At 26.9% G+C, this 11677-nt stretch overlaps 2 protein-coding genes across 51 annotated transcripts in view; one reads left to right on the forward strand and one right to left on the reverse strand.

Annotated features, from left to right (window-relative positions):
* LOC122508873 (Down syndrome cell adhesion molecule-like protein Dscam2) overlaps positions 1–4017 on the reverse strand; it is a 176013-nt gene extending 171996 nt beyond the window's left edge. For 18 of the 50 annotated variants that reach the window (XM_043622500.1, XM_043622496.1, XM_043622501.1 and 15 more), the window contains exons 1-3: positions 3822–4010; positions 2490–2611; positions 2067–2248 (exon numbers count right to left, since the gene is read on the reverse strand). In XM_043622500.1, the coding sequence (XP_043478435.1) occupies positions 2067–2248; positions 2490–2571 (264 nt within the window). In that variant the 5' untranslated portion in view covers positions 2572–2611; positions 3822–4010. Of the gene's footprint in view, positions 1–2066; positions 2249–2489; positions 2612–3821 lie in introns of all 50 variants that reach the window. The other 32 variants (XM_043622525.1, XM_043622523.1, XM_043622515.1 and 29 more) reach the window with 6 other exon arrangements.
* Positions 4018–6784: 2767 nt separating this feature from the next.
* LOC122508875 (dynein light chain roadblock-type 2) lies at positions 6785–9859 on the forward strand. Its single transcript, XM_043622526.1, has 4 exons — positions 6785–7012; positions 8087–8183; positions 8247–8325; positions 9605–9859. The coding sequence occupies exons 2-4, from the start codon at positions 8181–8183 to the stop codon at positions 9814–9816; spliced, it is 294 nt and encodes a 97-aa protein (XP_043478461.1). The 5' UTR covers positions 6785–7012; positions 8087–8180; the 3' UTR covers positions 9817–9859.
* The last annotated feature ends 1818 nt before the right edge of the window (positions 9860–11677 follow it).

The following is an 11677-nucleotide window of genomic DNA, read 5'->3' on the forward strand; positions in this document are numbered from 1 at the left end:
ATCTCACCTGCGGACATAAAGTGAGAGTACTTTGTGATATATTAATAAAGTTAAACTAAATTTTTTTTTTATTTTTAATTTTGCAAAAAAACGTTTTTTGCCCATAACTTTAAAAAAATGTTAGAACACCTATAAATGTTTTTCCATAATTTTCTAGAGTTTTTTTAAACGCAACCTTTGAGCCCTAATTGAACATTTTTCGTCCATATTAACCGGAGTTATTAAACTTTTAAAAATCAAAAATTTTGGAAAATAAGACTTTTTTGAAAATGTTGTTAAAAATTTAGAAGTAACTTTAAAATTATCGTCACCAACTTGTAGAGCATTAAAAAACGCTTCGATTGACCTACTTTTGAACCTAATTCGATAATAAGTTTCGAAATTATTGGTATTTTAAAAACAAAAAATTGTGAAAAATGACATCTTCTCAACTTTTTTGTTTGAAATTTTTTTTTAACTTTTAAATTATTGTAACTATCTTGTAGGGTATTTAAAAATACATTGATTGACTCAAAATTCAATCACTTTTACCATATTTATAAAAAGTTATTCATATATTTCTATTGTTTTTATCTCCATGAGGAAGTAAAGTGTTCATGAAATGAGCACCAAAATTATAAAAAAAACATACATCTTGGCAGCGGTTTTTTTAATACTTTTTGCAAAAGTTCCTTGAAAATTTTCAAATCCATTCGTTTACAATTCAATTTTATAAAATTTCGAATATTCAAAAATTCTTCAATTAAATACTTAGAAGATAAAAACTTGGAATAATTTTATAAAAAATTCAATTAAATTTTTAAAAAAATAATAAGTCTACAGATATATTTTTAAAGTTTTTAATTCAAAACCTTTTCAAAATTCATACTATAATGTTTTTAATACTCAATTATTATCTAAAATTTTATCTGAAATTCAATTTTAAATCAATTTTTATTAGAAAATTCTACGAGAATTCAATTATTTAACTACAAAAATTAATAATTTATTAAATAAATGAATGTTTTTCAAAATTAATTTCTCATAAAGAATTTTATAGATAAATTTTTAAAGAATTGAATTTTTTCTACGAATTTCAATAAAATTTTCCTAAATAATTACATTTTTCGAGGAATTCGATTAAAATTATACTAAGAATAATTGAAATTCTCTGATGAGTTTTATTATTTATGAAAATAATTGAATCTCAGTAAAAAAATTTATTATTTATGCAAATAATCGAATTATTGAGAAGAAATTTATAAAAAAAATGTGTAAATACATAGTTGAATTTCTGTGGAATTTTTATTATTTATGGAAATAATTTAATGTTTGCTTAGAATTTTATCAACACTTTTTTAAATAATTGAATTTTTTTGAAAAATTTTATTAAAATAGTAGATATTGAAAATCATTGATTAGAGGAAGAAAGTTTGAAAATAATTGAAATTTTGTTAAAAATTTTATTAAAACTTTTGAAAATCATTGAATTTTGGAGTGAATTTTATTATTTGTAAAGATAATTGTAATTTTGACGAGAATTTTTTTTAATTTTTGAACATAATTGAATTTCTGCAATAATTTGCAACTTTTCCGAAATTCAATTTTTTCCAGTACTTTAATAAACATCTAACTTTTCCCTGACCAATTCTACTTTCCCTGATTTTTCTCTGATTTCCCTGACCTGTGTCAACCCTGATTTTACACCTTTCGTTATTTAAATTAAGTTTATTTAAAAATGAGATGATAATTTATTATCAATAATAAAAACAATAATATTTTTCATAAAATACAGTACCAATATTTCTATTTACTGTACAGCAATGATTAACATAAATTTAAATGAAAGAAGCAAAGAAAACTATAAAAAATAAAATATTTTGATAGAATTAAAAATTCATTACTTAAATTGAATAAATAAATTAATAAACTTCAAAAGAGATTGAATGAATAGTATACGGAATTCTAATATCTTGACTGTTAAAATTATTTACAAATATTTCATTTATACTTTTATTCATAGCTATTAGTTGAAAATGGAATAAAAGAAACATTTAATTTGAAATGTTTTAAAAATAAATTCATACTTGTCGCAAGCCGGGAACGTCTCCGACGGCAGTTCCATCAGCTCTAACCCATATAATATCAGGTTGAGGGTTTCCTCTTGCTTGACACTCAATAACAGCTCCAGTACCATTTGAAAAATCTACTCTATTTGGTGGTTCTTTAAGGAACACTGGTCCCATTGTATCATCCTCAGCGTTTATACCTAAAATTACATTTTTTAGTTACTCTTACAATTTATTCAGTTGCATTTTGTCTATCCTAAAATGTAGAAATGTTTTTTTCTGTAAAAAATCGTATCAGTCAGTTTTTGGGAAAACGCATTTAAAGTTTTATTTACAGCGTTCACATCCTTTTAAATATCAAATTAGAAGTTTTAAAACGAAGAAGAATTTTAACTTTCGTTTAATTTAAATTGAAAAAAGTATTTAAGGTATTTTACTTACCAGAAATAATATTTAAGAAAGAAAGTAGCAGAATAACACTTAAGGAAGGTGCATAACACCTTCCAAGTGAGTCTCGCCACATACTGAACGCCTTCGTCTCTAGCTTCAGCACACTTTTCAACCTAATAAAAATTTAAAAAATTAGATTCGAAAATGTACATAGACACACTAGAAGAATAAAATTAGCTTGTGTAATATCTTTTACCAAATCGGAATAAAAAAAATAATAAAAAATTGTCATAATGAAATTCATATTAAAAATTCTAATTTCTATGACCGATTTCAAAATACAAATTAATAACTTTTTCCGAAGTTTATAACGCACACAGTTAACAAAAATCAAAATTATTGATAAATATAATTTATCAATAAAAATTTATAATTTTATCAGAACTTTACAAATAAGTATTATTTTTAATCTTATAAAATAACTTTTACTAAAAACGTAAACCAAAAGTAACTTAATAAAAGAATTTGTTAGTTACAACACATTAATGAGAAAAACAAAAAATTGAAATAGATCCTCTTTCAACTAAATTACGAGTTTGCTCCAAATGATTTAATATACGTTATGGTGAATCATGCGACTTTGTAAAAAGTCTAACTAATTTTTAAAAAGTAAAAATTACGTTTAATTAAAATACAAAATTTGTTTTAAAAGAACCAGAATTAAATTGAAAAAAGTTTCCAAACATAATTGATTTTTCCAAAAAAATAAAATACTAGTAAAAAGCATTCATTTCATTGACATGATAAATAATAGATGTTAAAAGTACACCTTTCAATTTAATTTTTATCACACACCATTTATTATAATTCAAACATAACAAGATAATAAGCTTTTAATCTTTATAACCCTTTGTTTTTATTGAATTTTAAATGTGCAAAATGAAACATCTGACGTTTTACATACAATGGTAAACAAAGTTCACTCGTTCCTTGTATCGAATGGAATTTATTTATTTAAAAATAAAACAAGAATTGACTTTAAAAATTATTAACGTTACTTGTAAATTAAACAAATTTTGCATTTGTCAACACTCTTAACCAATTCACTTCTGATGACAATAGCAGTAAATATTGATTTTAATGAAAACCTTATAGCCGGCATGATTTGCACACCACTCGATAAACTGTTTACAATTTTTCAAACTCTATAAAGCCATTTAAATTACTAGAAAAGCCCCTTTTTATGAGTAAACTAAATTATGGTTCATGAAATTCTATTCATAATAAGCGGAAATGAACAATACAAGAGTAATTTAAGATGCTGTGTTGAAAGATTATCATACATTACATTCTCTCAATTTAGTGTAATAACTTATTACTTACTCAACAAGTAATTATTCACTATAAGTATAAAAATGAAATTTTTTAACTAACACGGTTCTATTCACGGGAGAAATAGCAGATGATAATAAAATTCACAATAAATATGAGATTTCAACTTCACTTTAAATACCCTTAAAGGACGCTCACTTCACTAAGGGAAACACATGGGCAGAATGTCCAACATAACAACACGAAAATATTGTCAAACAGAGTGAAATGTGCAGAAACTCAGGGTGCGGTCACACGACTTTTGGAAAAATCATTCTTGTCTTTCTCTCTCCTATGACAGAGGCATAAGTTTGTCTTTATGGTACTGTCGCAGCTCTGCAGGCATAGCTCATGCATGCAGGTTGCCATAGTAACACATGCAAGAGTGAGAGAGATTGAGTGAGTGAGGCAATTGTTACGCTCTATTAAGGTGCTTCTATACCTTCGGTTTTGGTCAAGAAATGCCACTCGACGAATTCAGTCAAATTGGAGACGCATGATTTTCCCCTACACGCCAAAGTTACAAGACTTAGGGAGCATTTACACCTTCGGTAAAAATTTCCAGAACGGAGAATTTTGCATTGGAGTAAGAGAGACAGACTGTGTATCTGACTCTCTTACTCCAATGCAAATTTTCCTTTCTGGGCAATTTTTACAGAAGGTGTGAACGGTCCATTAAGGTTAATAATTTGTCAAAATAATATAATTTTTACTGTTCATGAAAGTTTATTATTAAACAAAATAAATAAATGACTAAATACAAACAATAAAAACAAATTATTTGTATTTAGTAATGAATTAAGAATTTAAGATCTCGAGAATTTAATACGGAAGCTTCTACGCGCCACCCTGCGGCACTCACTCGCTTTACGGGGCACAAGGCAAATGTCGTTTGAAGCACCCTGCTAGTGAATGCCTTGTACGATGCCTCGGTGTGTGCCTCGTAGGGTGCCTCGATGCGTGCTTTGTGCGACCAGTGTTTTGAAATTTTAAACGGCTTTAAATGTAAATCAGAATTCTCAAAAAAAAAAAATTTGACTAGTTCAGGTTAACCCTCTGCTGATGCTAACTTAAGGCGCTCGCACAGCTCTACTGCCTGCCTGCCTGCCTGCAGGTCGTCATGGTAACACATAAGAGTAAGAGAGTCAGAAAATTCAAATTAAATGTTTTTTCTCCCTTACTCTCATTGCGCCTGCCTGTGCAGGCAGGCAGGCAGTAGAGGTGAGAGAGCGCCTTTATCCCCACTCTATCGCCAAAGAACGTAACTCCCATAGTAGTAGTTCTGGACGCCACCAGGCGTCCAGAATGACGATTTTTGACGATAACGGTCGTTAGCATCAGCAGAGCGTTAAATTAATAGCTAATTGCTGTTAATATTTATAAATTAAAAAGTGTAAATTTTAGAATAATTGAAGGGTGGCATGACAAAAGGGAGTCAGCAACAATTTTTCCAAATTGAGATATTTTTAGAAAAAAATCAGGTAAATTCTTTTACACAGTTCTGTAAGAGGATTTTCTTGTAAATTGTTTTTTAAACTCGTTTTTAATAAAAATAAGAATAAGACAATAGCCTACATATTTTTACTTACAATGCAATTCAGTTAAAAAACAAAAGAAATGAACATTATTATGAATAGGTTAATATCGTTAAAAATACTTATTTCTTTTTTATATCATTAAATATATATTAAATTTCTCTGAAAAACTGTATGTCTATTTAGAAATAATTTTTATTCTTCATCTAATTTTCAATAATTTAAATATTATTCTTCTGTTAATTTTTAAATATTCCTGTTTGTAGTTTACATTTGATAATTTCTATACTTTTTACTTTCAAAAATTAACATTAAATTAACAATTTTCTTGAAAACAAACAACTTTTTCAAAGCAAACTTTTTTGCATTCAATTCGTCATTTGAATATTAAAAAACTAATTTTTTAGTTTTTCTTTAAACTGTCTATTTTTTAACAATTATAATTTTATAACAAAATATGCGCATTTGACGTGACCACAAAATAGTACACTTTTACTTATTTTTCTCACTAATATGTAGGTTGTAGGTTTATCTTCATAAATTGTATTTCTACTGATTGAGCGAAATAGTATTTCCAAACGGTTTTTTTAGATTTTTCTTTAATGATCAGAAAAAATTTTTAATGTGTTATTTTCGTTTCCTGTAAAATCGTTAAATTGTTGCTTGACCATTTTTGTCATGCCACCCTTCAACTACAAATTTTGTTGAATCTTGTTTTAGATTGTAGTGAGGGTGTTGAAATGTTTCTTTTACTTGAGTATAAAATGTCAAGGTTATGTTTTCACCATTTTCACCTACCAAAAAAGTTATTTATGACAAGCTGCAAGTACGATTCAATATATTTTTATATATGAGGATTGAATTTAATAATTATTCAAGATGTACATATTTGCTTAAAATTTTTAAGGCAACTAGAGGTTATATAACCTATCTCTCAAGTTAAAATACATTGCAACACCCTCACTACAATTCAAAACAAGATTCAACAAAATTTGTAATTATTCTAAAATTTACACTTTTTAATTTAAAAATATTAACAGCAATTAGCTATTTATTTAACCTGAACTAGTCAAATTTTTTTTTTGAGAATTCACGCATCGAGGCACCCTACGAGGCACACACCGAGGCATCGTACAAGGCATTCACTAGCAGGGTGCTTCAAACGACATTTGCCTTGTGCCTCGTAAAGCGAGTGAGTGCCGCAGGGTGGCGCGTAGAAGCTTCCGTAATTTAATGGCACGGTCACACCTCGGCTGCCTGCCTGCCTGCGCAGGCAGCCGCCACGAGACTAAGAGAGAGGAGACGAATAATTTAAATTGTCTGACTCTCTTACTCTTATGTATTGCCATGACGACCTGCAGGCAGGCAGGCAGGCAGCCGAGCTGTGACCGTACCATAAGAACTCTACATGCTGCAAGAGAAAAGGAAAAAGGACAAAAGACAGAAGTTGTTGTTTGTGTCCTGTTCTTTCTCGTGCCCTGTTCCCGTATCCGTGTTCATTTCTACATACATATCTATTGACAGTCACTTGTTTATTTGGTCAATATATTTGTTTTACATCTCCGACTTACATTGGTAAAAGTGAATATATAAATATGCAGAAAAATTTCTAATTAAAGTAAAATAAAATACAATTTAAAATTAGGATAATATATTACACGTAACAAGGTCAGTAAAAATTTTCTCAATATAATTGAATTAAATTATTTTCTTCTCTTATTTGTTAATTCTTTGTACTTGGAATATGGATTTATTTTATACTTATTATGTTTGATATTTAATGGATATTTATATTTAGATATGTTTCTTTCAATGAATGTTTTTTTCTTATAATTATGTATATATTAAATTAAAACATAAATTATAATGGATTATATAAATTAATGTAAAATGGCATTTTTTGTTTTTCTCTGTTAGTTTGTTTGTTTTTTACGCGACATCTTTATCATATAATCAGTAATTTTGCATTATATTGTATTCTTTTTGAATTTTTATCTATAATTACTGCTTTATTTATTTATATTAATTTAGGCAATAAAATAGTGTCCGCAGTTCAGAAAAGTTCGAGAAGTTAGAAAAATTTAACCAAAGTAGTAAAAAAATAAAAAAAAAACCATTAAAATCCATTTCCATACCTCAGTGTAAAACTGTTCTATTATCTACGTGTCGATCTGTAAACCGTGCTATTTCATTGTTAGGTTACTCGACTTGATTGGTTTGTTATGAATACAATGTCTATTTATTTTCCAATTCTGTCCAATTTGTGTATGTTTTTTTTCACCTTAAAAACATTTTTAAAAAACCATAGAGTTACAGTTTCCAAATTTTTATAAAAAAATTTAATTTTTCTATTTAAACAATTTAATTCTCGAATAACTTTCTGAAAATTATTAAAAACCATTGATTCACACAAAAATTTTAATTAGACATTCTAGAAATTAAATTTTAGAAAATTTCAAATATTTAAAAATATTTTTATTACAGATATATTTGAAAAATTTAAATATATCTTAAAAAAGTGATTCAAAAATAATTTTTGAAAGATTTACTTATAGTTATTTTCCGCACTTTAAAAATCGATATTTTGGCTTTGGCTTTAGTTGGAATTATTTTTGAATGAAATTTCTGTCAATTTTTATGTGTTGAAATGATACTGTTACAGTCCTTTATTTTATTGAATTCTTATTTTACATTAAAAAAATATTAATTATTAACATATAAAAATGTTTGTTTTAATCATAGATAAGGAGAAAAGATCAGCTTCTTTAAACTGTATTTCAACAAGGATACGGACTGGTTGACTAAGTGAACTTGAAAATACATTAATGATAAAAATATGGTATGTTAAAAAATTGCTAATTACGTAGAATAATTCAAAAATTTAATTTGAATATTTTTTTAGGCTCAAGAAGTTGAAGAAACAATGAAACGCATTCAGTCCCATAAGGGAGTTGTTGGGACAATAGTTGTTAACGCCGAGGGTAAAGTTAATTTTTTAAATTTTAGTTTCATCTTTTCATAAATAATATCGATGCCTTCTGTCGAGAAAATGTTATATTTCAAACGTCAGTTTGAAGTTAGCTCACAAGTAAATGCAATTTGAAGTTAAAATTTTCTATTTTTACTCTTTTACAAACAAGAATATTTATTGGATAAGTCAAAAGATTTATATTAGATTGACGTTTGAAATAACATTTTCTCCATTGGAGCAATCGATATTTTTCTATTTTTACGTATAAAAAATAAGTACAATGAGAAGAGTTTAATACAAATACTATTGTATTAATTGAAATTTTCACTTCAACTAGTTTTGAAATGAAAAGTTCTGAATATTTTTGAATGAAATTTACAGGAGTTATAGTTGAAACTATTTTTGAAACAATATATTTTGAATAATACTTAATTTTTACATTGCAAAAAAATTATTAATTGTTGAAGTGAAAATTTCAATTAAAGTTAATTTTCGGAAAATATCGGTTTTTGGCTTTTTTTCAAAAACTGTAAATATAAAAAAAATCATGAGAAGAAAAAAGATGCGCAAAGAAATTTCCTATAAGATAGTGATCTAAAAAACTTTATTTAACCTTTTGAGGACCAAAAAATAGTAAAAATAGTATTTATTTTTATTAACTCGTGCATAAATTTCTTAATTTTCAAAACTGAATATTGAAACAATAATTTTCACATAGTCTGGAAAATTTCGTATGACAGACACTGGTCTTCAAGTAAAAAACTTCAATAACTTTCCCTGAAAAGTTTGCTTAAAAATCAAAAATCGCGATTTTTTAAGAAAAAATTTGGTCCTCAAAGGGTTAAAAAAATTATTTTTCGAGATGTCATGAGCCAACAAATACTGCTGTAGAAATTTTATGTGTTGTTTTGAGATCCAGCCCCTCATATGAGGTTAAATACAAATTTCTTTATGAATTCAATGATATTAAAAACAATTTATGTACAGTAAATACTGAATTCTAAAAGTTTTTACCTCAGAGAGTTGCAAAATTCAAAGAAATTCTAAAATTCTAAAATATTGAAACGGAATGCTCTAGTTACTCTTATGTCTAAGAATTTAAAATCACCTCCTGGCTTATGCGAACCCAGAGTACCCTCTGAGGGTTAAAAGTTTTCAATTATTTATAACTGACCGCTTGCTAATGTTTATTTTAAACTAAAATTACTAATGTTTCAATTAAAAAGTAATAATAATAATGAAAATACATGCGACCCCTTTGTTAAAATCCATTTAACTGTATTTTGCAGGCATTCCTATAAAGACAACTTTAGATAATACAACAACAGTGCAATATGCTGGATTAATAAGCCAGCTTTCTGATAAGGCTCGTTCAGTTGTTCGTGATTTGGATCCTACGAATGATTTAACTTTTCTGCGTATACGTAGTAAGAAACATGAAGTAATGGTTGCTCCTGATAAAGAATTTATACTGATTGTGATACAAAATCCTGTTGATTAAATTAAAAAGTAGTTAATAAAATTTTTTCAATGACACAATAAAAGAGTTAGTGAACATTATTTGCATTGAAACAACTTTTATAACTTTTTTTTACCTCCTTTTTAGGGTTCCGTACACCTACGGTGTATCGGCGGAACCCTATTGGTGAGACTCTGTTGTCCGTAGCCAAATCGTGTCCCCCCCCCTAGCGGCTAAACTATTTGACCTAGAGAGCTCAAATTTGGTACATATATGTATTTTCACACGTAGATTACAGGAAAAATATAGAGAATGTGTTTGGAGATGATGGTCATAGCGTTGTCAAGGAAATAACAAGATTTTTGGCCAAAAATGCATAAAAAGTGACCATTCCCCCCCCCCTTAACTTTTAAACTATTTGACATGGAGAGCTGAAATTTTGCATGCTGGTGTATTTTTACTCGAATATTACAGGAAAAATATAGAGAACTTGCTATGTATTAATGTCCATAGCGTTGTCAAGGAAAAACTAAAAAAAATTTAGAAATTTTTTTTTTTTTTTTTAATTTCTACATTATTTGATCTAATTAACTAAAAATGGGTTTATTAGTCTATTTTTACAGTCTGATCACAAAAAATATATTTAAAAATCTAAAAAAAAAAAATTAAAAAAAATTTTTTTTTTTAGATTTTTTAACAAAAAAATTTTTTTTTACATTTTTTAAAAATTTTTTACAAAACTTTAAAAATAAAACAATAAAAACAGCAACAAATTTTGTTCCTCTACTTATTATTGTTTACAATATTAGATATATACAATACTTTAATTTTTTTATTTATTTTTTTTATCAAATGATATTAATATATTTTTTTAATTGTTTATTTTAATTGTACCAATTACCGATAAATGTTGCAAGTATTGTTTTAATATTTGTGTACGGAACCCGCCATTGCAGTGCGAGTTCAACTCGCACTTGTCCAATTTTTTTCAATTTTGTCATCTTTTTCCCTTTTTTGGTGATTTGTCCCCTTTTTAACCTTTTTCTACTAAAAAATAAGGAAATTTTTTTTTAAATATATTTCAAAGTGTAATCATAGAATTTAGACTCAATGTTAGAATTCAGTGTGTTTTATTTTTGATTTAGATTATTAGAAGAAGGTAGGGGAATTGAAGCCCCTTAAAGAAAATTATTTTAAAAAGCATCTTATCCTTATAATAATATATTGTTTTGATAATTTTCTACTCTTTTTATTATTTATCTTTTAAGGGTTCATACCACTTTGTCATCTTCAAAAAAGCAAAAATTTTTTTATTATGGATTTCGAAAGTAAAATATGTCAAAAATGTGGTGTAAAATTTTTAGAAAGATCCCAGCACTCAAAATATATTTTTTTCAATGCTATTTGAGCGCGTACACGGCTATGTAAGTATACAACACAAACTTTAAATGCGTTTTTCTCAAAACCAGATTTTTCATGCTGCGGGATGTTTTTCTCGGAAACTACTGAACCGATTCTCAAAATTTTTTTACGAAAATCTTTGTCACATGGGTGGGTATCGCCGGAACTAGAATTATTTAAAAATATTCATTTTTACTATTTTTTTAAATTGAAAAACTGCCAAAAAAAACCTATGGGGTATTGGGAGACAGATTAACATTTTATAATTTTTGAAGGCTTATTTTAAAGGTGAAATTCCAATGAAGAATTCTGTGTTTTTAAAAAAATGTTATCTACATTTTTCTATATTTTTGAAAAAGTTGAAGTCAAGAGACAAAAATGAGAAAATTTGATAATTTTTTTTATTTCTTTCTCACTCTACAACTGAAAAAAGAGTTAACGAAATGACTTCAAAGATGACTTATTTTACGCAGAATTCAATAAGCTTTCTAACCGTATTTAG

This window comes from Leptopilina heterotoma, unplaced genomic scaffold (assembly GCF_015476425.1).
Source record: "Leptopilina heterotoma isolate Lh14 unplaced genomic scaffold, ASM1547642v1 Lhet_58, whole genome shotgun sequence".
Lineage (NCBI taxonomy): Eukaryota > Metazoa > Arthropoda > Insecta > Hymenoptera > Figitidae > Leptopilina > Leptopilina heterotoma.

What these genes read in the sequence shown, in the direction of transcription:
- LOC122508875 (XM_043622526.1), top strand. An exon ending in AATAGTTGTTAACGCCGAGG is followed by an intron (nt 8,326 to 9,604) that starts GTAAAGTTAATT and finishes TGTATTTTGCAG; the next exon opens with GCATTCCTATAAAGACAACT.